General features: G+C 39.9%; 3 protein-coding genes across 3 annotated transcripts; 1 reads left to right on the top strand and 2 right to left on the bottom strand.

The window, feature by feature from the left end:
• Window positions 1-4,808: 4,808 nt before the first annotated feature.
• LOC121767063 (transcription factor UNE12-like) lies at window positions 4,809-7,824 on the top strand. The gene is made up of 6 exons (XM_042163267.1): window positions 4,809-5,221; window positions 5,793-5,918; window positions 6,259-6,324; window positions 6,541-6,606; window positions 7,081-7,158; window positions 7,269-7,824. Exons 1-6 carry the CDS (start codon window positions 4,898-4,900, stop codon window positions 7,497-7,499), a joined length of 891 nt encoding a protein of 296 aa, XP_042019201.1. The 5' UTR covers window positions 4,809-4,897; the 3' UTR covers window positions 7,500-7,824.
• A 1,548-nt stretch (window positions 7,825-9,372) lies between these two features.
• On the bottom strand, window positions 9,373-13,003 carry LOC121767057 (NADH dehydrogenase [ubiquinone] flavoprotein 2, mitochondrial-like). Its single transcript, XM_042163263.1, has 10 exons — window positions 12,832-13,003; window positions 12,711-12,743; window positions 12,527-12,592; window positions 11,840-11,956; window positions 11,077-11,154; window positions 10,892-10,997; window positions 10,727-10,773; window positions 9,931-10,008; window positions 9,784-9,849; window positions 9,373-9,694 (listed from the first exon to the last, which is right to left on the bottom strand). The coding sequence occupies exons 1-10, from the start codon at window positions 12,892-12,894 to the stop codon at window positions 9,587-9,589; spliced, it is 762 nt and encodes a 253-aa protein (XP_042019197.1). The 5' UTR covers window positions 12,895-13,003; the 3' UTR covers window positions 9,373-9,586.
• Window positions 13,004-16,207: 3,204 nt separating this feature from the next.
• On the bottom strand, window positions 16,208-17,222 carry LOC121767052 (auxin-induced protein 22D-like). Its single transcript, XM_042163256.1, has 3 exons — window positions 16,969-17,222; window positions 16,672-16,877; window positions 16,208-16,581 (listed from the first exon to the last, which is right to left on the bottom strand). Exons 1-3 carry the CDS (start codon window positions 17,118-17,120, stop codon window positions 16,409-16,411), a joined length of 531 nt encoding a protein of 176 aa, XP_042019190.1. The 5' UTR covers window positions 17,121-17,222; the 3' UTR covers window positions 16,208-16,408.
• Window positions 17,223-27,513: the final 10,291 nt, after the last annotated feature.

Genomic DNA, 27,513 nt, shown 5'->3' with positions numbered 1-27,513 from the left:
TGCTCGGCTATTTTCCGCTCTGGGAATGCGGATTATCCGAAAATAGGAGAAACTTCGGCTGATGCTTTGCGCTTTGTCCAAATACTTCTTCATTCTCTCGTCACGGGCTTCACTTGTACCCAACATGTGATTTACTATGACTTGTGAATCACAATGGACTTTGAGAGATTTGACGAGTAGACTTTGCGCTAACTGGAGTCCGGCCAGGAGGGCTTCGTACTCGGCTTCATTATTAGTAGTGGGGAATAGGAAACGAAGTGAGTAGGTTACCTCGTGTCCGTCGGGAGCGACAAGTAAAATACCAGCTCCACTTCCCATCTTGTTTGAAGCTCCATCTACGAATCCGCTCCAGCAGTCCGGCGGCTCTACTTCGGATTCCAAGGGCTGTGCTAGTTCGGCATTGGCAGAATTCTTCTGTTCGGCAATAATAGGAATTGCTTGATCGAACTTCGCTTCTGCAAGAAAATCTGCCAAGGCTTGTCCCTTGATGGCTTTCCGAGGTAGATATTCAATTGTGTGCTCTCCCAACTCTATAGCCCACTTGGCGATTCTGCCTGATGCTTCTGGCTTGGTCAAAACTTGCCGAAGAGGTAGATCGGTTAAGACGCATACCTTGTGAGCATAGAAGTATGGCCGCAGTCTCCTTGCTGCATTTACTAACGCCAGAGCAATTTTTTCCAGAGGTTGATACCTTGTTTCTGGACCTCTTAATGCTCGGCTTGTAAAGTAGATGGGAAACTGCTTTAGGCCTTCTTCTCGTACAAGCACCGCGCTGATGGTTTGATCCGATGCCGCTAAGTATAAGAATAGTACTTCGGCTTCGGCTGGAGCAGAGAGAATAGGAAGCTCGGCTAGATAACTTTTGAGCTCGTCAAAGGCCTTTTTCTGCTCGGCTCCCCACTCGAACTTTGGTGCCTTTTTCAACACCTTGAAGAACGGCAGTTGCTTTTCGGCTGCTTGGGAAAGGAATCGACTCAGTGCGGCTAGACATCCGGTTAGCCTTTGCACGTCATGTATGGACTTCGGCATTGCCATGTTCTGAACGACTTGAACTTTTGAGGGGTTTGCCTTGAGTCCGTCTTTTGAAACCCAACAACCCAGAAACTTTCCCGAATCTACCAAAAAGGTACACTTTTGGGGATTAAGTTTGAGGTTGGCTTTCTTGAGCACGTTGAGAGTGGACTTGAGGTTGTGCTCGTACTCCGAGGTGCTTTTGCTCTTGACGACTATATCGTCAACATATACTTCGACTTCCTTTCCAATCAGGTGCCGAAAAAGCTTGTCTACCATCCTTTGATAAGTGGCTCCGGCATTCTTTAAACCGAATGGCATCTTTTTATAAGCGAAAATGCCGAAATCAGTAATGAAGGCCGTTTTTGAAGCGTCAATCTCATCCATTAAAACCTGATGGTATCCTTTGTATAGATCAAGAAAACAAAAAATTTCAAAGCCTATCAGAGCTTCTACTTTTTTATCTATGTTCGGAAGGGGATAGCAATCTTTGGGACAGTGCTTATTTAGATCGGTGAAATCTATGCACATCCGCCATCCTCCTTCCTTTTTCTTGATCATGACAGGATTGGCCACCCACGAAGGGTACTTCACTTCGAATAACACATCCGCCTTCAATAATTGACGGACTTCGTCATGGATGACTTGACTTCGTTCTGCCGCAAAGAGTCTTTGCTTCTGTTTTATCGGCCGGACCGAAGGATCAATATTTAAACGATGAGTGATTACCTCGGGGGGCACTCCGGTCATGTCCAACGGAGACCATGCAAAGACGTCTTTGTACTCCTTGAGGAGCTGGATGGTTTTTTTCCCGAAGTAGAGGCGTTCCCGCGAAGCCGATCTTAACCGTTCTGGATGGGTCGTCTTCGTACAGCTGAACTGTCATCGAGTTCGGCTCATGTATGACTTCGGTCATCGCCTCTGACTCCGGCTGCTGTGATTGCTATGCTTGGTGGTGCCGATCTGACTGCTCGGCACTTCTAAGCGCAATTTGCAGACATTCCTTTGCTCTCTTTTGGTCACCTCGGATGACCGCTATCCCTCCTTTAGTAGGGATCTTGATGGTGAGGTGATAAGTGGAGCAAATGGCCCGAACTGTGTTGAGCCAGTCTCTTCCCAGGATGACGTTGTACGGGGACCGAGCTTTCACCACGAAAAACTCAATCATCGTACTGGAGCTAGTAGGCGCTTTCCCCACCGTGATCGGAAGGCTGATAATACCTTCAGGGCGGGTGTCCTCCTGGGCGAAGCTCTTCAGGGGAAGCGGAGCCGGGCTGAGCCGAGCTGGGTCCACTTCTAGTTTGTCGAAGCACTCTTTAAAAAGAATGCTGACTGACGCTCCTGTATCCACAAACACCCTGTGGATCAGTTTGTTTGCCACTCCGGCTTGGATGACAATGGCGTCTTGGTGAGGAGAGATGGCCGGGACGGGATCAGCATCCGAGAACGTAATCACTTCGTCCTGCTTCAGCCTTTTATGCGTTGGCTCCTCTCGATTGGAGCCCCTGCGCTCTGACTTCAGGGACGACTTGGTCTTCCCGGCTGGGAGAGCGTCAATAGTCAGGATTACTCCATCATATTGCGGCTCGTCATCGTCTTCGGGATCCGGCTGCCTTTTCGGATCCTGAGGAGCGCAGTTCGCACCTCTCTGCTTCTTGTTCTTCTTTGACTGCTTGCTTTGGTATTTTTTCAATGTCCCTGCCCTCACAAGAACATCGATACCTGCAGCCAAGTTTCTGCACTCCTCGGTATCGTGACCGTGGTCTTGATGGTAGGAGCAGTAGTTATCCTGGGGTCGGCGCGCGGCCGATTTCGTCATCCGCTTTGGCTTTTCGAACAGGTCAGAGTGTAGTTCGAAAATTTCCGCTCTCGGCTTGTTCAGCGGTACGAACTGAGCGGGCGGCTTCTCGGGATTGAGACGGGGTCCCAATCTGTCTTGCACCGGAGTCCTTTGAATCCTTTCAAAAGGAGTTCGGCGAGGATGTCCCTGATCGCCAAAAGGAGTTCGGCGAGGATGTCCCTGATCGCTATGATCGGGCTTCCTCCTGTCTCCTCGGGACGATGAGCTGTCTAACGACCGTTTGCGACGGTCTGCCTCATCGGCCCGGGAGTACTGGTCCGCAATGTCCCACATTTCCTGAGCTGTCTGCGGACCGCACTCAACGAGCTTCCTGTAGAGAGCTCCGGGCAGGATTCCATTTTGGAACGCCGAGATGACAAGCAGATCGTTGAGATCGTCTACTTGCAGGCATTCCTTGTGGAATCTTGTCATAAAGTCGCTGATTTTTTCGTCGCGACCTTGACGAATGGAAAGCAGCTGAGCCGAAGTGATTCGGGCTTCCGCTTTCTGAAAGAACCTCCTGTGGAAGGCATCCATTAGATCTCGGTAAGATCTGATGCTGCCCTGGGGGAGGCTATCGAACCACCTTCTCGCGTTCCCGATGAGCAGCTCGGGAAACAGCTTGCACATGTGGACCTCGTTGAGACCCTGGTTCGCCATGTTATACTGATAGCGCCCCAAGAAATCGTGAGGGTCCACGAGCCCGTCGTAAGTCATCGACGGAGTTCGGTAGTTCTGCGGTAGGGGAGTTCGGGTGATGTCGTCCGAGAACGGAGTCTTCAGTGCTCCGTACACGGCGAATCCGATATCTCGTCGGTATGGAGGAGATTGAGTTCTCCTGTGATTCCGGTACCGAGGAAGAGCAGGAATATGTCGGGGTTGAGGATTCTTCTTCCTGGAAGACACGGCACTACTGCGGTAGTGACTTTCATGTCTGGATGAGGAAGGAGAATCCTCCGCTTTCGTCTTCGGCTCTTGGCTCTTTTGCAGGAAGGCTAAGAACTCATCCTGCTTCTCAGCCAAGAACAGCTTGACAGCCTCATTCAAATCAGGCTGCTGGGAAGACTCAGTGGGACGATTTTTGGAGCGGCCTGTTCCTTCGCCATGAGAACTGGTGGTGGATTTATCCCTAGGCTGTTTTCCAGACCTATGGGATGGATTGGCTTCTTCCTGGTTCTCACGGGCAGGAATACGGGTACTCTGCGATCTGGTATGCATTTTTTGGGTGGAAAAAAATGGATCAAAAATTCGCTTTATCACAAATCTTGTTCTCTGCTTCCCACAGACGGCGCCAGTGATGGATCCGCGAATTTTTGATGTTAGCAAATGCTGGTAGAGAATGAAAATACAGACACAAAGAATTTACGTGGTTCGATTTACTGAAGTAAATCTACGTCCACGGGAAAAAGGGAGGGCAAGATTGTATTGCTTGATCTGTTTTCTACAGCTTACAAATACAAACTGGCTATTTGCTATATGGTGTTTTATCTCTAGAGAGCTTAACCTTCTCATATCAGATCTAAGTTCCATTTATATCTTGGACTAAGATCGTGGCTTGCATCACCACCCTAAGTCGTGGATGTCGTGTAGGTCATGGCCTAAGATCGTGGATGTAGCGTAGGTCATGGCCTACGATCGTGGCCTGAGTTGACACCACGTGGTAGTTGGTGTGTTGGACATCCTGTATGGGTCCACTAACTCCTTGTTCGGTCGAATACTGAGACCGAACTGCTTTGGTTGCCGATCTGAGAGTAGAGCTTGATGCCGACCTGAGAGCAGAGCTTGATTGGATGGCTTTTACCGAGCTGTAGGCTGAGGCCGAACTCTTTGGTAATGCCGAACTCATACTCCTGCTTTGGTTGCCGATCTGAGAGCAGAGCTTGATAGGTTGGCTTTTACCGAGCTGTAGGCTGAGGCCGAACTCTTTGGTAATGCCGAACTCATACTCTTCCTTGGGCTGATGGGCCGTCATTGCTGTTGGGCTTGTTTAGTACGCACCCCATCAAAACTCAATCGACGACGATCGTGAGCTCGGAGCTCGCTGCCATGGCGAATAATCCAGGTGAGGCCCCGTCCGACGACTTCCTCGAGCAGATTCTAGGGTTCCAGGGCTACGGTACCGGCGCCGATGAAAATTTGACCGGAAGCGACGCGGCGGCGCCTTCGCCGGCGATGATGCTGCAGCTCGGCTCGCCTCACTTGGGAGGCCCCATGGGGGTTGGTCTCGGCGGCGGAGGTGGTGGTGCGGGTTTCCCGTTGGGGTTGAGCTTGGAGCAGGGGAAACCGGGGTTCAACGACGCCTTTGGGAGCGGGAGGAGCTTCTTTCGCGATGATGCCTTTGATTCCCGCGGCGCCGCTTCTGTTAAACCGGTACAAATTTTGTGGAATTCGGTGTGTGAGTTCGATGAGGTTTTACCAATTTGGGCTAGTTTTTGGAAATTGAGATGATATCGATTGTTCTCCTTGTGATAGCTGCCCCATTTTTATGCTTGAATGCTGATTCAGTTCGGGTAGATTGTATTTATAAAATGCAAAAGGAACTAATACTGTTGTATCACGTACAATAGTTTGTGTTGTAGATTGTATATCTGTTTAGTTTATGTTAGTATTTCTTTTGTGTGTGTGTATGACTTGTTTTTGATGAAATTTGGTTATGTTTTGACGCTGCTTGATTGGTGCAATTGGTCAAGGAAATGAACAGAGGAGGGGTTTTTGCTTATGATGATTTATGTAGTATTTTCTTTAGCTATTATTAGTTATTTCTTTTGTGTGTGTGTGTGTGCGCGAACTTGTTTTTGGTGAAATTTGGTTATGTTTTGGGGTTGGTTGATAGGTGCAATTGGTCAAGGGAACATAGAGAGGAGGGTTTTGTTGCTTATAATGATTATTATGCTGTTGATATCATCGTAAGCTCAGTAGATATCTTCTCTTGAATTTGTAGGGATTTCATGGTCAGCCAATGACAAATACTGTTCCTGCAGCACCTCAGCCTCAGCCACCTGCAGTTCGTCCAAGGGTACGAGCTAGACGAGGCCAAGCAACAGATCCACACAGTATCGCTGAGAGGGTATGCGTAGTTGATTTGCCTAAAAATGATTTTACAATTGATTGCTCTATTTGTTTTTTTTTTGTTGTGATGTTGGTTGACTATATTTGGCCGGCAACAGTAACAAGTGTGGAAGGATTTTTGTTTGATTTCTTCAAATTCCAATGTGAAACAACATAAGTCATTTTATATGCTTGCAGAGGGATGAATTGTTTGATAGGTTGTGGCTAGTTGAGTTTTTTATAAGAGTGAAACTGCATGTTAATTTTTGCTGGTTGTGAACAACAATCTTGAAGAAAGTCAATTAAATGGGTTTATTTAGTTAGCTGGAGGGTTTAAATTAGCAAAACTCTTATTGCAGTTGCGGAGAGAAAGAATTGCTGAAAGAATACGAGCATTGCAAGATTTAGTTCCCAGTGTCAATAAGGTAATCTTTCTCTATCTTTTACAGCATACTATAGCCTCAAACTTGTCTTTTGGTGAGAGGACAAAAGCCAGAGATTTTTCAAAAAGAGTTTGTTATCACTTCCCTTCTTTTTTTGATTCAGTCTCTCTTTTTCCAATAAAGCTTTTCACTTTATATTATTGCACGATCTACCTTCAAGAAGAATATCCTCATACTTGAATGGAATATCTCCTGCAGACTGATAGAGCAGCTATGCTTGATGAAATTGTGGATTATGTGAAGTTCTTGAGACTCCAAGTGAAGGTGTGTATACATCTTTTCAGATACAGTTCAGATGAAAGTGCGTAGTGTGAATTTGATATGACTGATTTTTATACGCATCCATAGAATTAGACGTGATGTTTCACTACTTCCTTTGGTGCTACTATTATCTTCTACATTGCTTATTGGGTGAGAAAGCTTTGTTGTTTTTATCTACTATTAAATGGTTGTAAGGTGCACCATCCTTAAACTCTCTGCCTGATTGTAATGAAAAACATAATGGTATTTTTCCACGATGAATTAACTTTTTGTTTTTTCTCTATTATCTTTAGCCTTTGGAAAATCACGAGTGTGCCAATTATATTACGCACTCTCCTTAAAACACTGAAATACTTAGTCATGAGTTCCATTTATGTTGTTTTGCTTGTTTAGAGGAAGGGTGGCTTAGCCGCAAAAATCTCTTGCATAATTCGTCGGCACTTTTTTCGGTTTAACTCATCACTATTAATTTCCCAGGTGTTGAGCATGAGTAGATTGGGAGGGGCTGGTGCAGTGGCTCCACTCGTGACAGACATCCCAATATCATCTGTGGAGGTAACTAACCCCTACTAACCAACAAGAACTATTTTGTGCACTGAAAATCTATCTCTGGCTCACGCTACAGATACATTTTTTGATATAATGTTCATGACCAACTTTGATAGGAAGAAGGCAGTGACGGGGGGAGAACACAGCCAGCCTGGGAGAAGTGGTCGAACGATGGTACAGAACGACAGGTCGCTAAGCTTATGGAAGAAAACGTTGGTGCTGCAATGCAATTTCTTCAATCGAAGGCACTCTGCCTTATGCCAATATCGCTCGCTTCCACAATCTACGACTCCCAGCCTCCGGACACCGTGCCACTCGTGAAACCCGAGTCTAGCCCCCCGTCGTAAATCTCCCCCAGGGAGATGTGCGTGCGACTTGGTGGGGTTAGAGGTAAAAATGTCAAAGCTCTCTTTATGATGATGTTTTTCCATCATATGGGGGTGATGGTTGCTTTGGTGATGAAAGCAGTTTAGTGGTGGGGCTATGCTGATTTTGGTAGTAGTGGATTTGGGGACCCTTTTTCAATGGGGGTGGTGGTGTATATATAATGTAATTTTAGTGTTATTTATCTTCAGTGGAATTGAATGGTTAGAAAACTGGATAATGGTTTTATTATTATTTTTTTCCCAGAAAAGTAGGACGCTTAGTCCAATGCAAACTCACTTTCCATCATTTGCTTTCGCCACATTATCATGGTAATGCGCAATTCTGTTGTTGTACTATAGTCTACAGTTATATGTCCCACATATTTCAAAAATTGAATTTAAGTCGAGAAGTTTTTAATTTCCATTATTATCTTATCCGTCTTCTTTCTAATGAAATACTATGTGACAGCCGACTTTTAACGTGGGAAAATGTTGACACTATATTAGGAATGTTAATTCATTGCAGTAAAAAAGGCGATTCCGTCGCCTTGGCGGCCCCCACACTCCGGTCCGACATCATGTGAGGGAGTTCAATCAGGGTACGCAGTAGCCCGTTAAAAGAGAGGCCTTAACTCACTGGCTGCCAGAAGCCCATCTCCCAAGGCCTCACACTTGTGCCTGAGAGATGGAAGCAACTACACGACAGCAGTGGGATTCTAAGAGATGGCTGCCAGAAGCCCATCTCCCAAGGCCTCACACTTGTGCCTGAGAGATGGAAGCAACTACACGACAGCAGTGGGATTCTGAGAGATGGAAGCAACTACACGACAGCAGTGGGATTCGAACCCAAGCTCATTGCAGCAAGATTTGCCCCTCCATTGTCAACCGCGCTACGCCCCTGCGGGCGGGAATGTTAATTCATTTTATATGGTGGGTAGTGTGTTTACTATTGGTTGTCGTATTTTACTAGAAAGGAAGCGATTGATATAGTTACAAAATTTTATATGTACTATAGTCTACAGTTATATGTCCCACATATTTCAAAAATTGAATTTAAGTCGAGAAGTTTTTAATCTTATCCATCTTCTTTCTAATGAAATACTATGTGACAGCCGCTGGGAAAATGTTGACACTATATTAGGAATGTTAATTCATTGTAGCAAAAAAGGTGATTCCGTCGCCTTGGCGGCGCCCACACTCCGGTCCGACATCATGTGAGGGGTTTCAATCAGGGTACGCAGTAGCCCGTTAAAGGGGAGGCCTTAACCCACTGGCTGCCAGAAGCCCATCTCCCAAGGCCTCACACTTGTGCCTGAGAGATGGAAGCAACTACACGACAGCAGTGGGATTGGGATTCTGAGAGATGGCTACCAGAAGCCCATCTCCCAAGGCCTCACACTTGTGCCTAAGAGATGGAAGCAACTACACGACAACAGTGGGATTCTGAGAGATGGAAGCAGCTACACGACAGCAGTGGGATTCGAACCCAAGCTCATTGCAGCAAGATCTGCCCCTTCGTTGCCAACTGCACTACTCCCCTGCGGGCGGGAATGTTAATTCATTTTATATGGTGGGTAATGTGTTTACCATTGGTTGTCGTATTTTACTAGAAAGGAAGCGAATGATATAGTTACAAAATTTTATAACAGAAGTGTAAGACACACTAGAAATTGACTATCTTCCATAATTTATGAGGCACAATCTGGTCTTTTATAATTAGTATAATATAATTAAGTTTTTATTAACAAAACAATGTTACCATGCAGTTACTTCAATTTGGTTCCGTTTTATAAATAACCCACAGATCAACTCACTTTTTCATAGTCTCATTGATAGACAGACAAACAAACACCAATGCTGCTGAAGATCACACCATTATTTCAAGAATTTCTAAGTTTACAGTGCTTTCAAGGCTTTGGCAGATGCACCATAGTCCCACCCAATAATACATTGGCTGGCAAGGTGAGCCAAAATGAGAATCATAATTCTGACATTCGTTTTAGGAAGTTGACAGCTTACATATGCTTTCCAATCACTTCTCGTCATTCTATGGAACATTAAGGTCAAAATCAGCAGGCATCAAGGTCCCGGCATGGAGGCGGCTTAGGCTCACCTAACAACGTAGTGTTCCCACCTTCTGGTCCGGAGTTTATGCGAGCTGCGTTTTGTGTGCCACGCTGAAATAAAAAAAACTTATATGACATGTAACTAAACATAGTAACAACATGATTGACAATCTTGATATATCAAACAATGGCTGTCTTACGGGTGGCTTCTCCCCTCTTCTAAGGGCCTCCACGATTTCGACTACTCTTTTTGGAGTGATATCTTCCTGCAACAATCAAAAGCAACTAAGGTTATTTCTGAGGCATTTCAGCTGCAAAACACAAAAATGAAAACAGACAATACTCACATAATAGTTATAGGTATATCCCTCGGATCCGTTGGAGTAGTCAGCAACAGTGATCATTGGAGCATTCACACAAGATCCCTAATACACCAACAATGCCTCACATCATAAATTGCTACAAAAATCACTATAATTTAGTTACTTGATAGGGTTGGAATTTGACAAGAGCCTTAGTACCATGTCACTAATTGCATTTAGCTTCTGTTAGCAAATTATATCATTTTATTTATACTTTTCTGATGTTATCCTTTATTTGTATTAATCGTATGCTGGCTATTCCATCGGAATTGCTAGACAGGAAGAAAACCAGAAGTTTATACCATCTTTGTTTTTTTAAAAAAATCTTAATATAGGATTACCACCAGTTCTCTGGTTTTCTAATTTCATTTATTCAACTTAGAAAAAGTGAAATGATGAAGCAGCAAAATCAAAGACAGCATTTAATCGCATTTCAATTTTCAAACATGATATGATGAATAGTAACTAGTAAGCAACTCTGCAGAATCCCTATTAACATAAGAATCTCACCCCATAACAGAAAAGATGATTAAATGATTGGGATTGCAGATATAGTTTTTTAGCATTTAGTGATGTAGCGCCAGAGCTTAGTACTATCTAAAATCATAACATTGACACTTCCAGATTCAAACTGCAAATAAAACACCTAAGTGATTCAAACTGAAAATAACTTGCTGCTGAAATGGTGATTAGTGAGGAAACACCATCTTATTAGCAGCTCAATGAGCACAACAAGAAAAGAAATGTCTATTATAGCAAAGATTCTCATAGGATAACATACCATACATTCCATTTCTCCAACAGAAAAAAGTCCATCCTTAGTTACTTCTGCAGAATGTAAACAGAGAGCTTTAAATCAAAACAGGCTTCACAAGATTCTATGCTACAAAAAAACACAAAAGGTCACAAAATAAACATACATGAAAATTGGAATAAATGAATTTACCATTGCGCTTCACTCCTAGGTGACTCAATAGCGCTGATTCAATTTCTCTAGAACCACGAATCATGCAAGGCGTAGTGCCACATACCAATAGGTGGTATTTTCCAACCTTCAATTGCCAACAGGTAGCTTAGCTAATGAGAAATTCACCAAAACTTCTTATAACCAATTTGGAACATTGTAATTACCTTTGTTCTGTTGAACATCGAATAGAATGTTGCAACCTCATACACACGAATTGGAGGAACTTCAATGACTTTAGCAACCTTTAATGATGACACAGAAAATTTAGATAAAATGTTGGTTTACTCATACTAATCTGGTATCACAAAACCATACAGAAGTAACAAGGATGATACATACTATCAGACATCACTGTCACTATCAATATTTACTGGTTGGGGGGGGGGGGACTAGAGAGTTTGACATATAGCCTATAGATACCCATCATAACCAGAATTATTAAGAAGAGTGAAGCAGTATATAAGTGAAGCAAGTAAGATGTGATCCTTAATAATGTAAGTTAAAGCTGAAGCAAGACATGATCCTTAATTATGTAAGTTGAGAAGTTGAGGAGACCTATAAAAATGCTATCCTCAACGATTCTACAGCTGGCAGCGGCTAAAGGTAAAGTTGTGTACACAATGCATCTCTATCAAACAAGGATATCCCTACACCCCTACATTGCAAATCTCTACATTGACAGCAAAAGTAGTGTTGACAGTTGGCAAAGAGACAATTATCATCTCACACTTTTGGTCACAGCATCAGAATGAAGCACGTTTATCCCTAAATCAAACTTTAGTTTATCACTAATACTGTATTGCAGCATAGCACCAATATTATTTTCGCTTCCACATGAACAATTTTGTAACAAAACACCTGAGATGGACTTAGATACAATAAAAGGTATATTCAGCAGAAGACATTGATAAAAACTGATTTACATACATGATTCATTGCTGAAACCGAGAGCCAACCTCCATGTTGCTGTTGTGCAAGATCAAGCAAGGGAATGACAGCAGATTGCTTATAATTTGAAGGGTAGTGAGACAATATCTCCTTAACCTGTGCAGAATAAAAAGGTTTATATGAATAAAGACACATATTGTCTGTTCTAAGCTATAACAAAGCATATCCTATCCATAGTTTCTAACTTTCTATCAGCATAAGTTACCTATAATAGCCAGAGTGATTATCAATCAAATATGCTACTGGGGGGCATTTTCACATTGCAACCAAAAAAAGTCTAGGTTGATTTATATAATTGGACGCAGTTACCAAAAGAGCAATGCTAAACTAGAAATATTAGCCTAGATTGATTGCCAACATAAAAATTAGCCTAAGATTCTTTTGAGATGAAAAAAGTAATTAGAAAAAAAGAACTCCATAACCTATCAACTGATGTCATAGAAACAAACAGACCATCAGCATTGACAACTGCAATGACCAAAGCAAACACCATTTCTCCCTTAAAACAGCTAAAATCAAACACCATTCTTCTCCTTTAAACTAGCTACTTACGGAGTACTATTAAATAGCAAGCAATGATACACCATTTGTGCATTCAAATTCCACATTTGAAAAGAAAAAAAGGAACCAAAAAAGCAATAATAAAAAACAGTCAATACAACTTACCTTTTCCTTGTTCTTTGCCGAGAATTCCCACGGAAGGTCTGGATTATTATCTGGACTATCAAGATGCTGAAATACACAAAAAATTGATAAATCAGGTCTCTACCAGCGGAATTCAGACAATCAACAACAAATGCTAGGGGAATCTCAGCAAGTAAGTAGAATTAAATATAAAAAACAAACTCACATAGTTAAGCGCAGTCGAGAACGATCGCGATGCCTGCACAAAACACGATTTAAGATCGGAAATAGATTAAAAATAGATGACAAATACGCACAAAAAAAAACTCAATAGTGAAGAAAAAAACCTGTGGCTGACGGAAAGCTTGACGGAGCTCGATAAAGCGTTGGGCGGCGAGACGGCGCAGCATTTTTCCGTTCAATCCGAAGGATTCTTAGGTGAAATAGAAAATGAGAGAGATTTGTTGAGAGAGTTGAAGAATTTAGAAATTGAGGGTGTGAGTGCGGAAGTGTCTAAGGCCATCCACAACGCTGTTCCTATACGTTCCTATACCGTTCCTTAAACCACTATTTGAGGGCCCCACTGTACTTTTTTACTCCATTCCTTAACTAAGGAACGGAACCTGCAACCCTCCGTTCGTTAACCGTTCCTTAACCGTTCCTTAACTTACTATTCATTCAATTTCATTTTTTTTATTTCCAACTCAATTCAATTTAAATAAACACACTTCATTAAAATTAAAATAACATTACAACTTAAAATTCAAAAAAATTAAAAAAAAACATAATTAAAATACTAAAAAAATAAAAAATGACATAATTTAAAATACAATTTTATAGAGACAACCAAGAATGAGTTTATCCCACATCGAAAGTGGAATATAAAACATTCAATGATGTCTCTATAAAATAGAGATAACCAAGAATGAGTTTGTCCCACATCGAAAGTGGAACATAAAACATTCAAGGAAGTCTCTATAAAATAGAGATAACCAAGAATGAGTTTGTCCCACATCGAAAGTGGAACATAAAACATTCAAGGATGTCTCTATAAAATAGAGATAACCAAGAATGAGTTTGTCCCACATCGAAAGTGGAACATAAAACATTCAAGGATGTCTCTATAAAATAGAGATAACCAAGAATGAGTTTGTCCCACATCGAAAGTGGAACATAAAACATTCAAGGAAGTCTTTATAAAATAGAGATAACCAATAATGAGTTTGTCCCACATCGAAAGTGGAACATAAAACATTCAAGGATGTCTCTATAAAATAGAGATAACCAAGAATGAGTTTGTCCCACATCGAAAGTGGAACATAAAACATTCAAGGATGTCTCTATAAAATAGAGATAACCAAGAATGAGTTTGTCCCACATCGAAAGTGGAACATGAAACATTCAAGGATGTCTCTATAAAAGAGAGACAACCAAGAATGAGTTTCATAAATTCGCAAGCCCATCAAATATATATGGGCTAATACGAATTTCTAGTATTCATTTATTTGTAAAAATTGTTTTTAAATATAAAAAACAATTTTTATAAATAAAAAATATTTTTTTTAAAATTCATTTTTAAAAAAAAAATGAATTTATTGCGTCAGCGTGACGACGCCCACTCGCGGGCCGGCGAGTGGGCGTCACGCACGACGCAGGGCGAGCCACGTCGCCGAAGCGCGTGGCGGCATGGACCGTGCCGCGTCTCGTGCCGACGGCACCCGGGACGGCATGGGAACGGAACCGGGACGAAACGCAGCGCCGCAACGCGTTCCGCTACGATTTCGTTCCGAAGGAACGAAACGCGGAATGCCCGCGGCCCGCGTTGCGGGTGCCCTAACATTAACGAGGTGCGCACTGCGCCACAGTTCAGACGCGTGTTCCACACACGACCACAATTTGGATCGGCCCATTTTAATTAAATTTATGGGCTTCCCACTTTATAGGCCCCTCACATTTAAATTCTTTCTAATGTTTTATTTATTTATTTTAGAGTACATGGCCGATTTTGTGTCGAACATCATTATTGAAGGAGTTAACTCAAAACTATCTCATTTAAACAAGTATATTTAGTATAATACATGTCATCATATACACTATTTTATTTCTATTAAATGACACTACTCCCTCCGTCAGAGTATGAACTTTTGGTTCGACACGAGTTTTAATAAATAAGGAAAAAAAGTAAGAGAGAGATGATAGTGGAAATGATGTTAATGGAGAATAAGGTCCACATTATTATTATGGTATAAGTATTAATGATAAGGGTATAAGTTGTAAATAAAATGATGTGTAGGGGTAGTATGTTGTTTGAATTTTTAAAAATTAGAAAGTTCATATTCTTTATGGACTAACGAAAAAAGAAATAGCTCTTTGGAGAGAGAAGGAGTATAATTTTCCAATACGATGTCTTTAATGTAATAGTATCATATTAGCAATTTAGCATACAAAGTAATTTGTAACTATTCGAGTAAGTATAATTAATAGTTATGCATGACTTGCATTTGACAAGCAAGGTATGATGATTGTCAAAATTTAAAAAAAATGAATATTTAACGCGATTCAAACGAAATCGATGTTAAATCTTTGTCAGTCAATTATAGATCGCAAGAAACAAAACAATCAATCAATGTTGCAACATAATATAGCTCACCTGTCAATAGGGTGGCGGCGCGCCTACAGGCACGACGCGAAGTCACGAAGGTTGCTTGCCAGGAAAGAATAGAGGAGGTCCTAACGATTTTTTATAGGTTCAACATTCTCATATTGAAGAGGGAACTAAAAGCAAAAATGTGTTTCTGGATTCTAATACTTGACACTTTGAGACTAGGCGTGGCTTGTTTACATTTTTGGGTTTTATAATGTATTTTTATTACTCTCAAAATTAGTTGAATCTTGATAAGTAATGGATTTTTATCCTCACATTGGGCTCAAGAAGTTGAACATTAGTATAAGATTAAAAGAGATACGGAGTAGTTCTTATAATAATAATAATAATAATAATAATAATAATAATAATAATAATAATAATAATAATAATAATAATAGATTGGGAAAGCAATACCCGACCCGACTCCGCCTAGTTGCCAACCTTAAGGGTCTCTCGCTCTCATGCTCGGTTGCTTAATTAGGCATTAGGGATTTTCAATTCGATCATGTTATTTGCTATCGTTACGGAAACTCAAACATGTAATTAGGTCATGTTGAGAAATAACACACGTCTAGCTAAACTAAGAGAAAGCGATTGATTTCCATAGAATAATAGAACACACGCGATCATGGGCGGACCCAAAGTGTAAGGGGAGGGGCTTAAGCCCTCAATAAAATATTTTTTTAAACTTTTTTCTATTAATTTTTTTTGAAATTTAGTCAAGTTTAGTGTAAGTTATAGTGTAAAAGCCCCTACAAATTATCTAAATTATTCAAAAATGTACATCAAAATAAAATTTAGAAATCTCAGCCTCTATGGATGATTATTTATGCGTCCGCCCCTGCACACGATCAATAAAAATCCTTCAAGGAGGAATATATTACGACGAGTTATCATATTTGTATAGTAATTGTATCTTCTCAACCCAAATTTTTTTTAACAAAAATGAAATTGAATTTTATTATGAAAAATGGGTTTTACAAACAGATCTACCCATAAATTACCACAGTTATATTTTTTGATATTATGTGGAGTAATTTTTAAAAATCGTAAAAAACTCAAGAACACCAGATCCAGAATCCAATTTTCGATCTAATTGTATTAAATATCGTTTAGTGTAACGCTATCTCTATATCTGTAAATACATTACAAATTTCCCCAAATTCATTTAAAAGAAGAAGAAAGACTATACACATGTCTTCAAAAACCCTTCTCTTTCTCTGAAATCATGCATGAAAGAATTCAAAACACGTCCACAGTGTGTCTTGTGCGTGGATCTACAGGCAGCCCAACCCTCTCGCTTCTGATCCTTTCATGATTCTCATCCTTTTGCAAGATGTCACAAACATCTCCCATGGAACATCCCCAACCAGCATCCAATCCCCATCCTTATCTTCATACGTCGGCGCAAACTCAGATCCGTCGTATCCTTCTCTCTCCGAATACACTCCTGAATCAAATCCGAATAAAAACAAAATTCAAAATCCAATCCATATGAGAGAGAGAGAGAGTTGTGACATTTGTATGAATTGATTTGTACCTATTGTGCACTTGAACATGTTCTGCAAAGCCTTGAGCAGATCGAGGTAATTCATGTAAAACTTGAGATCGATCTTCCTCAGGTACGGAGCTCCGTCCATGCTCACCTTCACGAACATCGCCGAGCCATCCGATGAGGACTCCGCCTTCTTCTGCAGAATGTTTTTCCGGTAGGATCTCACCGGCGGCCATCCAACCACCTGCGCCCTAAACAAATCACCAAATCAAACCGATAAGCCTCCGATCCACACACATATGATAGATCTCAAACACGAAAAAAATTAATTCAGAAACTCACTTCTGAGCTGGCGCAACGGACTCCTGCTGCGGATCGCATGAATCGTCCATCTCAGAAGAAGATCTCTTGTTGCTAACACTTGTTATCTTCGCCTCCGATTCGTCTCTTCCTGGTAAACCTAATCTGAGCTCCGTCGCTACTGAAGTTTCCATTTCACTTGATGATTCCTGCGAAATACGAAGCGAAGGTATGGCGAAATTGATTTTGATTTTTGTTGTGGAAATTTAGGTGTGGAGAAGAGGATTGAGAATTGAAAATGTTGGGTGCGGGAGTTTTATAGGAAGTCATTCCGCGCGTGTGCGGGCCCACGCGCAGACGGGGAGGTGCGTGTCACGGAGGGAGGGAGGGGACAGGGAGTTATGCGTGGAGAGAGAGATGTTGGATGAAAGAAGAGCAAATTTGATGCGGAGGGGACAATCGCAACCGCCGCTATTCAAAGCTGTGGACCGGCTGATCCGACGGCTGAGGCCGCTCTTCCAATCGCGACCGTTGGATCGTCAATCCTATTTTGTTCTACTATTACGGAGTATATTATTGAAACAAATTTAATAAAATAGGAGAAAATAAAGTAAAGCATGTTAGAAAAATTATACTCCTCCGCTATATGCTTAGGATGATACTATTATTATTTTTGTTAAAATAAATGTATTCTTTTTTTATTATTTTCTTTTTATATACTCCATGTTTTAGTTAGATAGTGAACGTTCTAAGCAATTACAAATGCATGATTTTGTAAAGATATGAGATAATTCAAAAAATATTTGTTTGATTTAATTATGTTTTCAAATATTATAAGACTAGTCAGGATTAAATTAAATTTTATCATTTAAATGGTTATTATCTTTTTTGCTATGGAGTATACTACTTTTTGCGTCTGAAAAATAGTGTGTAGAGGGCAAAACTAGAAAATAGAGGCTCATAATGTTTGAATATAATACCGTATTAACTTTAAATGGTTTTACTGTGCCCCTTTTTCAATTTTTTAATTTGTTTGAAATACTATTAAAAATAACATATCGAATTGAAATTATAAAAATAATTTAGCTAATACTGTACAAATATTTTTCCACCGCTGCATATTTTCCATTTTCGAAGATTTATCACAAAATAAGGCGGACTTTGTAAACTTTATTTTTTTAAATCATGTTTCCGTTATATGATAGTAATGTTACCATCATTTTCTTAACATGACTCATTTATATTTCATCATTTTTTAACTTGTCCCATTTTCAAAAGAAAGATAATTGTTTTGCTTATCAAATTGTATAGTACTACAAAATATATTCAGATGGGACTTCATATTTAAAATAAGAAGTGGAAATCATTTTTAATCATTTGATCATTAAAATTTATGATAGATGCATCCACCTTGTTATTTAAGTGCAATACCAATTCGATTCCTTTGAGGATAGAAATTTTCATTTAACTTTGTTTCTCTTTGGTATAGTTAATTTGACTTCGGCGTTCAACACAATGTTTTTAGAATTTCTTGTGTTTCCTGATAAGAATAAATTTAGACATCAACTCGCCTCTATATATATTGCCTGAAAAGTTAAATTGAGGAAAAACTATAGGGTGTATCAAATTTCATGAAATCTAGAATGTGTCTTTAGAGTGGGAATAAGAGAAAAATAAAATATTTTTGTCACACCCCTTTATTTTATCAAATATTCTCAAGATTGTGAATTATAAAAAGAATATTAATACGTCAACATTTTTTGATAATCTTATCATCAATAGAAAGGGAAAATAATGTTATACATGTCGCGCATGAAAAACTATCCATCATACTTACAGAATATGTGCAGAAATAAAAAAAGTTTAAAAATATATCATTCTAAAAGAAGAAGGCATGCTCGAGGGTTTCATATCTGCTTTTTTATAAATATTGAATTTTATTCGATGGAAAAATACAGTTGAGTTTTTTATTAAAATACCTTGTAAAAGTAAGTTGTACTAATACTTAATCAATTTTAGTTTATATTGTGCAATTTTATCCGATGAAATTCTCTATTATGTTTAACTAAAATTGATGAACTATAAATCCAAAATGCTTCACTTTTAGATCGTCAAAGCTCGTAAATAATTTGTGCAAATCACAGGTCATTATAGCAATGAAAAATCTGAAAAAAAATTCGTATCCCATAATTAATTTAAACCGTTTTTTCCAAATAAATTAAAGGGCAAATTTTTTTCTGTGGGCAGTGCATGTGAGGTGGGCCCCAAGGGTGTCGGCATGGGCATGTGAGTTGTGAAGTGAGAGGGCCCCACCTTGAGGAATGGTCGTATGATATTAGCATGACCATGTGACATGCCACATACATCATATCCACACGCATGCATTGCCCAACTCTAATACAGCCATATAATTGAGATATTAAAATAGTTTCTATGATGTGTCGGGTGAAATTATCTCATATTTTTTATTTATAATTTACATTGTATTTATAAATGCTAAAATAATTATATATAAATTGATTATACATAAATGTAGGACGAGGCCCGTCAAATTTCATGATGATGGGTTCACACATTTTTTTTGCTTAATTTCACAATTACATTTAGATGAATCAGAACTTTTTAAAAAATTTTATTTGCAAATATATTGATATGCATATAACATTACAAAATATATCAATTTTATATTTAATAGTTAATGTATTAATTTTATATCAATTTCGTTATGTTTATTTATATTAATGTATCATGAAACTAATATGATTTTAATTATTAAAATGCAAATTTTTTTTTAAACATCTCACTAAAATCAATCCCTTAATAATCTAAACTAAGTCTTTGTTTATATGTTATCAAATTTTTATATGGGTTATATATGATTCGTACTCTACAATATATATTTCAATATTAAAAATATAAAGTTTTAAAGCAGATAAATTTCATCGATATTTTTTAGACTAATAAGCTAGCTTAAAATCAAATACGGAGTTCTATTTAGAATTATGATTGACAATTTCTGTCTGATAAACTTTTAGCACGATTGACTCGCATCCAATTAATCTCGAATCGATTAGAAATATTATAGGCTCGCATCTAAATAAAATTTAGTAGAAAATCACACCGATCTTTAAACAAAAGTCATGATCCATACATATATAGTTGATGTCAGTAAATAATGTCGCAAGATTCGTGGAGCAAACTTAAGTTCTGTTTGTCGGCTAAATGTTTATTAATTAACATTTTTAATTCGTACATAATATACTATACGCAGCCTTGGATAATAAATATTAATTCCTCTATATTTACAAATCAGACATTTTTAGCATAATAGCTTACTCGAATTATGAAAGTCCATATATAACTATCAAACTAGAAAATAAAGTTAATTTATAATATTTTACGTATTTCTATATATGTTGTTGCTTGTAAGACTCATAAAAATAAATTGGTACTCCCTCCGTTCCCTCATAGTTGATGCGAAATTTTTCTGACACGAAGTTTAAAAAATGGATATCAAGTGTGTGGTAAATAGTAGTACTAGATAAAAAGTAAGAGAATGAAAAAAGATAGAGAGAATAAATTAATAAATAGATAAAGTAGAGAGATGTTATTATATATGGAAATGATTCAACTATGAGGAAACTTTTTAAATAGAAAAATGACTTAACTATAAGGAAGTTAACGGATGTAAGTAACTTATTTTTTAGGAATCTTATTTTTACAATTGTTATAATCCGTTTTAATTTTTAAATAGCTTCTAAGCTCAATAAAAGATTAAACCCTCGATACTAAAACGACGCGACGTGGCAAACTTTGTAGTATAAAAATAAACGCAATTGAAAAGCATACATAGGATTCTGAATGATGGAAAAATGAAAATTATTTCAAAGGGCCAAATTCAAAGTCATAATCAGTGGGTATGTGTAATTTAATCATTCTTAATAAATTGGGTGGAATAATCAACACATGCAATTATGCATTTTTGCGCATTAGTCGGTAATTAGTAAATTTGGATTAGTTCATTGAATTTGAATCAATTATCCTTTCTTAATTAGAATACCGTAGTTACGTGGTAATTAAGCTTGTCGCCCAAATGTTATACAGTAGTAATAATAATATACTCAAACTTACTCTATAAAGCTAAAAGTGCTCAAACCGACGTTGAGCACATCCACTTAGAAACAACGCAAACAAAACATAGCCTATCGTAATTAAAAAAAAAAATACTATTTCTCTTCTAATATCTTGAATTTTATCCAATATTCTTAAAATATAGAAGTTCCTATCAGAAATTAAATTACTTAAAAATATTTTTTCAATAAAATTTGAAAATACAATCCCTGCCAAAATTTTCACCCCTTCTTAAGAAACAAAGAAGCCAATGAAGAAACGACTACTGAGCAAACCACTAGGGAAACGCCCATTGATGTACCTAGGTGGGACCGAGCGGGTCGACTGATCTTGCCGTCGACCCATGAGCATCGGTGAAAAACTCCATAAATTGGCCTCCGACACCATGTCGGCTCCACCTTCGACTCAATTTTTTTTCCTGTTGTGCGAATCTCAGGGGTGTGAATAAGTATAACAACAAAATGAAAAATGACGATTCATTGATCCAAACGTCAGCAGGTCGAAACGACCTTCTCATGCCGATGAATTTTGGCCTTGCAAGTGTCATTTCACCTAACAAGAAAGTAGTGAACTACTACATGCTTTACTATGTGCCTAACAATTTGCAATTCACCCAAATAGAGTAAACTACTATGAATAATCATCTTTCATAGAGGGATGTAAATAATTAAGTGTAGGCATTGAGATATATTAAAAAAGTAAAATCAAGAAAAGAGAAAAAAAAATCTCAGGCTTATTTTATTTTTATGTAGATGTGTAGCATTGTTTCAAATTATTTCTTAGCCAACCATATACTACTATAGTCCATGTAAATATCAAGAAAAGAAATTGTTCACATCCATTGTCACGTTCCCATCGAATCCATCAGTTTTCACGGGTGAAATACGAGTAGTGCGGCAGCAATGAATGCTTAAGGAGTTGAATTGTCCATACATTACCTTTTCCTTTTACACCTGATTTTCATAAATTTTTTGTCCATTCTTGCAATTGATTGGAGCATCACCGACCCGGTGATTCTTCACAAGAAAGGATTTCAACCGAGAAGAAAAGGTTTGGGAGAGAATGGATCATTTTTATTTTCTGTGTATTTTCTATAAAGACTTTACATCCTCTTATGGGTAGGAATATGTGTACATAAGGTAGAGTATAAATCTATTCCTAATTGAATCAATTACATATAAATTATATGCTAATTGTGATACTTTCCCGGATTAGATTATCCTCTGCAATCTTCCCTTCTTGACACTTCCCCTCAAGTTGAGCAACAACATCTCCGATGTTCAACTTGCCCAGAACTTCCTTGAAGAATTTGGTGTTGACTGCCTTGGTCAAGATGTTTGCCAACTGATGTTCGGACTTGACGAATGGAAGCTCAATAACTCCCTCATCTAGTTTCTCCTTGATGAAGTGACGATCGACTTCTACATGTTTGGTTCGATCATGTTGAACTGAATTTCCGGAGATACTGATCGCTACCTTGTTGTCGCAGTATAGTCAGTTGGTTTGTGTAGGTGGAAAGCTCATTTCTGACTGTAATCTCCGTAGCCATAAGATTTCCGTTATGCCACTTTTTACTCTACGAAATTCGGCCTCAGCACTTGACAAAGCTACCACCTTCTGTTTTTTACTTCTCCATGTCATTAAGTTTCCTCCAAGAAAAGTAAAGTACCCTGCTGTGGATCTTCTATCATTTGGATTGCTTGCCCAATCAGCATCTGTGTATCCATCGATCTCTAAATGTTCCTTTTTCTCAAGGAAAATCCCATATCTCGTCGTGCCCTTCAAATAGCGCACGATCCTCAATGCTGCCTCCATGTGACTCTCTTGGGGTTGGTGCATAAATTGACTTACCACCCCAACAGCATAGGCTATGTCTGTCCTAGTATGTGCAAGGTAGATCAATTTTTTGACCAGGCGTTGGTATTTCCCTCGATCAGTCAACTTGTCTACTTCTTCAATCTTCAATCCATGGTTCAGTATGATTGGAGTTTCTGCCGGTTTACACTCAAGTAGACCAGTCTCTGCCAATAGATCTAGGACGTACTTTCTCTGACGAAGAAATATACCATACTTTGATCTCAAAATCTCGATTCCTAGGAAGTATTTCATTGCTCCTAGATCTTTCATTTCAAATTCTTGAAACAAGCTTCTTTTCAAGTTCTCGATTTCTTCCTCATCGTCTCCAGTGATGATCATATCATCAGCATAGATGATTAAGCATGTGATCTTGTTGCCCCTTTTCTTTAAAAACAATGTGTGGTCAGAGTTGCTTTGTTTGAATCCAGCGGAAGTCATAGCCTGACAGAACCTCCAAAACCATACTCTAGGGGATTGCTTGAGACCGTAGAGAGTTTTCTTCCATTTGCAAACTTCTCTATTTTTGAACTCTCCAGAGTAGCCCGGAGGAGCTTCCATGTATACTTCTTCATTCTCTTTCAGTTCTCCATGTAGGAAAGCATTGGTCATATCAAATTGGTGTAATGGCAAGTCCTTGCATGCAGCTACGGAAAGTAGCACCCTCACGGTGCTCATCTTGGCGACCGGGGAGAAGGTCTCATCATAGTCTATCCCATAGGTCTGAGTGTATCCCTTTGCTACCAATTGGGCTTTGTATCTCTCGATTGACCCATCTGCTCTGCGCTTGATTGTGAATACCCACCGACATCTTACCAGCTTCTTCCCCTTACGCAGGATATGTTTATCCCATGTTTTGTGTTTTATCAAGGCTTCATTTCCTTCTCCATTGCTGCTCTCCAGTGCTTGTGTCTCGTGGCTTCTTCGACAGAACGTGGTATCTCCTCATCTTCATATAGAGCTACTTCAAAAGCTCTGGCCATCTCAGTCAGCTGTCCAATTACAGTATAGGCTGCAGGATACCTTGGCTTTCGTCCATGCCAGTCTGGAGAGTACCGTTTGGGTGGGACTCCCCTAGTACATCTGTAGGGCAACATGTACAATCCTGTGTCTGGGTCCACCCCTTGATCCTCATCTGCATCCCTTCCACTGGTCTCCCCCTCACTTCTAGTTCCATCATCCTCCTGTCTCACATTGTTAGTCTCGTTAACTTGAGAAACATTACTGGACCTACCTCAGGAGTAGAAGACGGTGAAGATAGATTGGGGTGCTGATTATGAGACATCGTGGACGGCTCGATGGTGCTGCTAACCTCTTCTGTGGGACCGGCACCGGGCTCCTGACTTGACACTAGATCGGTTAGAGGAACAAGGAAGGGTGAAGGTGGCTGTGGAGAATTAGTGGGATAAATGCAACTTGGAGAGTCTCTAGTTTCTATCCCCCCCTAACTCCCAAGTTGGTGGTAAAAGTATTTTGTTTCAACAAAGTCACGGTTCATGATAGTGTAGAGGTGGCGAGTTTTTAGATCATAGCACATGTAGCCCTTTTGGTTGACACCATATCCGACGAATGCGCATTTGACCGCACATGGTGAGAATTTTGATCGGGCGTGTTTTGGAATGTGGACGAACACTATACATCCAAAGATTTTTGGTTCTAGGGACAAGGAGGATGTTATTTCTGTGAAGGTGGATAGAATATCGAGAGGAGTTTTGAAATTTAGGATGTATGTGGGGAGTCGTTTTGTAGGTAGACTAAGGTGGCTATTGCTTAGGGCCAAAAAAGATTTTGGTGTATGGGATTCAATGAGGAGGGCACTAGTCATTTCAAGGAGGGTCCTATTTCTTTCATTCTGCTACCCCATTCTGTTCGGGTGTACAGGCACAGGTGGTTTGATGAACAAGGCCATTATCATAAAAAAAAGGTTTGCATTTTCGTGTTAATGTACTCGCCCACATTGTCGGATCTAAGGATTTGGATACGTTGCTTATATTGTGTTTGGACAAGGTTGTAAAAAATCACGAATTTCTCAAAAGCTTTAGACTTAGATTTCAAGAAATAAACCCAAGACATTCTAGTGCAATCATCCACAAATAATAAGAAGTATCTAAATCCATTCCCACCAGTAACAGGTGCGGGGCCCCAAATATCAGAGTGTATCAAAGAAAAAGGGTTACTCACACGAGTATTGTTCAACTTAAAAGAGTGTTGATGGCTTTTGGCCAAAAAACAAGTTTCACAATTTAAACTATCTGAAGCAGAAATTTCTGAAAAAAGTAGGCGTAAATATCCTAGAGATGGGTGCCCTAACCGACGATGCCAGAGCCAGATTTGCTTGTCTGTCAGTCCGTGAGTCAACATCGCAGCCCCGGGTTGAGCCATCCTATCTACATAGTATAGTCCTCTGTGTTCAGTGCCACGCCCAATTATCCTCCCCGTCTTCATATCCTGTAAAACGCAGAATTGAGGCTGCATTAGTAAGTTGCACTTAAGTTCTCTCGTCACTTGACTAACAGATATCAATTTCTGAGACAACGAAGGAACATATAGACAATTAGACCCTTGGACATTTGCTAAAATAGTAATTGGGCCAGCCCCTTGGACATGTGCTAAATCTCCACTCGCAGTTTGTATAAAAGTCTTTTGTGTGGTGGAGATATTGGCAAAATCAGAGGCATCATAAGACATGGTATTGGTGGCTCCACAATCAAATATCCAGTGGTCAGTTTTTTCTTGGTTTTCGGGGATAGTTGGCAAGTCGGCTAACGCTTGGAAATCATTTCTACACTCAATATTAGGCTCTATATCAAAAATTCTAACACTTGGGGCCTCTAAACAAGATTTTAATTGTTCAGGGGGTCTTATTTGCAAATTCACATATTTTTGGGGGACAGATTGACACATAAAGGACATAGGGGGTCGGAAGTCATATTTGGCAGAAAATTGGAGTTTTTTTCGCATAAAGGGGAAATATGAGGTATATTTTAAGGGTTTAGGAAATTTGAGGGGGGTTTAAAGAATAAAACCCCTCTTTATCTCCTGGAACCCTAGCCGCCACCGTCAATCCCCTCCCAATCTCTGCATGGTGCGCTCCGTCCCCTCTGTGATTTCCGATCGTCGTCACCGATGAGATCGCCGGCGTGGTGCTGCCCGCCTAAACTCCGCCGTCGTTTGGAGGTAGTCCGATGATGGTAGCATCGGTAGCCCAGCCTCCTCCTGCCACTGCCATCGCTGCTCTTCCGCCACCGCCTCGATTCTGGTTTCAATTGGCCGCCCTCGCTGCCCTGGTCTTCTTCATTTCATCCCACCATTCGGGATATCCGATTAGGAGAAAACATCCCTCTTTGGCTTGCTTCTTTCCTGCACAGTGAGAGAAAGTAAGCCTGCTCTTGTCCTCTTCTCCTGTTCGGCTGCGATTTACGGCGTTTGAGGAGTAGCCGAGTGGTGGTGGCCGGTTTATGGCGGCTAATCCAGCGCCGATGCCTCCCGTCGGTGGCTCCTTCGATTCAGGTTTGAGGACTCTTGAATTAATGGCTTCTCTTCGAATAATTCCATATGTTTGCTTCACTGTTGGAAGGGGAACTGGTATACTCGAAACCTTTGTTCTCTCTGGTTGTATTTCTCGATCTCTGATGGTTAACTCATCGGGTTTGGGTCTCGGGTGTTAATCATGATCCATAAGTCCTGAAGCTTGTTCCATAATTCTTCCAATGTCATGGTACCTTGTCTCATGTCGTATGCTTGTTGATGCAGATCTCATATTTGGACAGGATCAGAACCGCTCCCATATGTGACGGCAAGTCCATCCCATAGGTCTCTCACTGTCTCATACCGGGATACCTCGTTCACCAGGCTTGTCTCGAGGTTGTTGATGATCCAATTGAACAATGTATCATTCCATTGTTGCCATTTTGCGTAACCGGGATCTTCGATCGGGGGGAGGGGGTTTGAAACTCCAATTATGTGAGACGCCAAACCTTTTCCTCCGATTGCACGTTTCATGAGGGTTATCCACAGGGGATAGTTGTCTCCGTCCAATTTGGTCTTCACGGAGACTTCCCCGAAATTCTCGGGGTGGTCGGGTTGAATAGGTTAGGTTGTTGTCGGTTGTGTTACCGGCTTTATTTCTGGTGGCATATTGAAGTTCTGTTTCATGAATGCCGCAAGTTGTGCAGCAAATTCGGGTGGGAAGCCAGATTGGCTGCCCTCGGTTGAGTATTTTTTGGGAGTTTCTGGTTCGGAATCTGACATGGTTTAGGTTGGTTGATTTGCAGGTTCTCGGTTGGAAAAGGTTAGGCTAAAGGCCGAGAAGGGTTAGGGACGATGATGACTCTGTTTCTGAGTCCCATGGAAGATTTAGCCTACTCTGGTACCATCTCAAGAAAGGATTTCAACCGAGAAGAAAAGATTTGGGAGAGAATGGATCATTTTTATTTCTATGTATTTTTTATACATGACTTTACATCCTCTTATAGGTAGGAATATGTGTAAATAAGGTAGAGTATAAATCTATTCCTAATTGAATCAATTACATATAAATTATATGCTAATTGTGATACTTTCCCGGATTAGATTATCCTCTGCAATCTTCCCTTCTTGACA

Source organism: Salvia splendens, chromosome 2 (assembly GCF_004379255.2).
Source record: "Salvia splendens isolate huo1 chromosome 2, SspV2, whole genome shotgun sequence".
Classification (NCBI taxonomy): Eukaryota; Viridiplantae; Streptophyta; class Magnoliopsida; order Lamiales; family Lamiaceae; genus Salvia; species Salvia splendens.
Note: the sequence above shows the minus strand (reverse complement) of the source record. Positions and strands in the feature narration are given on the sequence as shown.

Excerpts from the sequence above, each read along its gene's own strand:
- LOC121767063 (XM_042163267.1), top strand. The coding sequence starts at position 4,898 with ATGGCGAATAATCCAGGTGAGGCCCCGTCCGACGACTTCCTCGAGCAG. Across the intron at positions 5,222-5,792 it reads GCGCCGCTTCTGTTAAACCG|GGATTTCATGGTCAGCCAAT; the intron begins GTACAAATTTTG and ends TTGAATTTGTAG. Across the intron at positions 6,325-6,540 it reads TAGTTCCCAGTGTCAATAAG|ACTGATAGAGCAGCTATGCT; the intron begins GTAATCTTTCTC and ends TATCTCCTGCAG.
- LOC121767057 (XM_042163263.1), bottom strand. The coding sequence starts at position 12,894 with ATGCTGCGCCGTCTCGCCGCCCAACGCTTTATCGAGCTCCGTCAAGCT. Across the intron at positions 12,593-12,710 it reads TCTCGACTGCGCTTAACTAT|CATCTTGATAGTCCAGATAA; the intron begins GTGAGTTTGTTT and ends TGTGTATTTCAG. Across the intron at positions 10,774-10,891 it reads CCTAGGAGTGAAGCGCAATG|AAGTAACTAAGGATGGACTT; the intron begins GTAAATTCATTT and ends TACATTCTGCAG.
- LOC121767052 (XM_042163256.1), bottom strand. The coding sequence starts at position 17,120 with ATGGAAACTTCAGTAGCGACGGAGCTCAGATTAGGTTTACCAGGAAGA. Across the intron at positions 16,878-16,968 it reads TCCGTTGCGCCAGCTCAGAA|GGCGCAGGTGGTTGGATGGC; the intron begins GTGAGTTTCTGA and ends TGATTTGTTTAG. Across the intron at positions 16,582-16,671 it reads CATGTTCAAGTGCACAATAG|GAGTGTATTCGGAGAGAGAA; the intron begins GTACAAATCAAT and ends GATTTGATTCAG.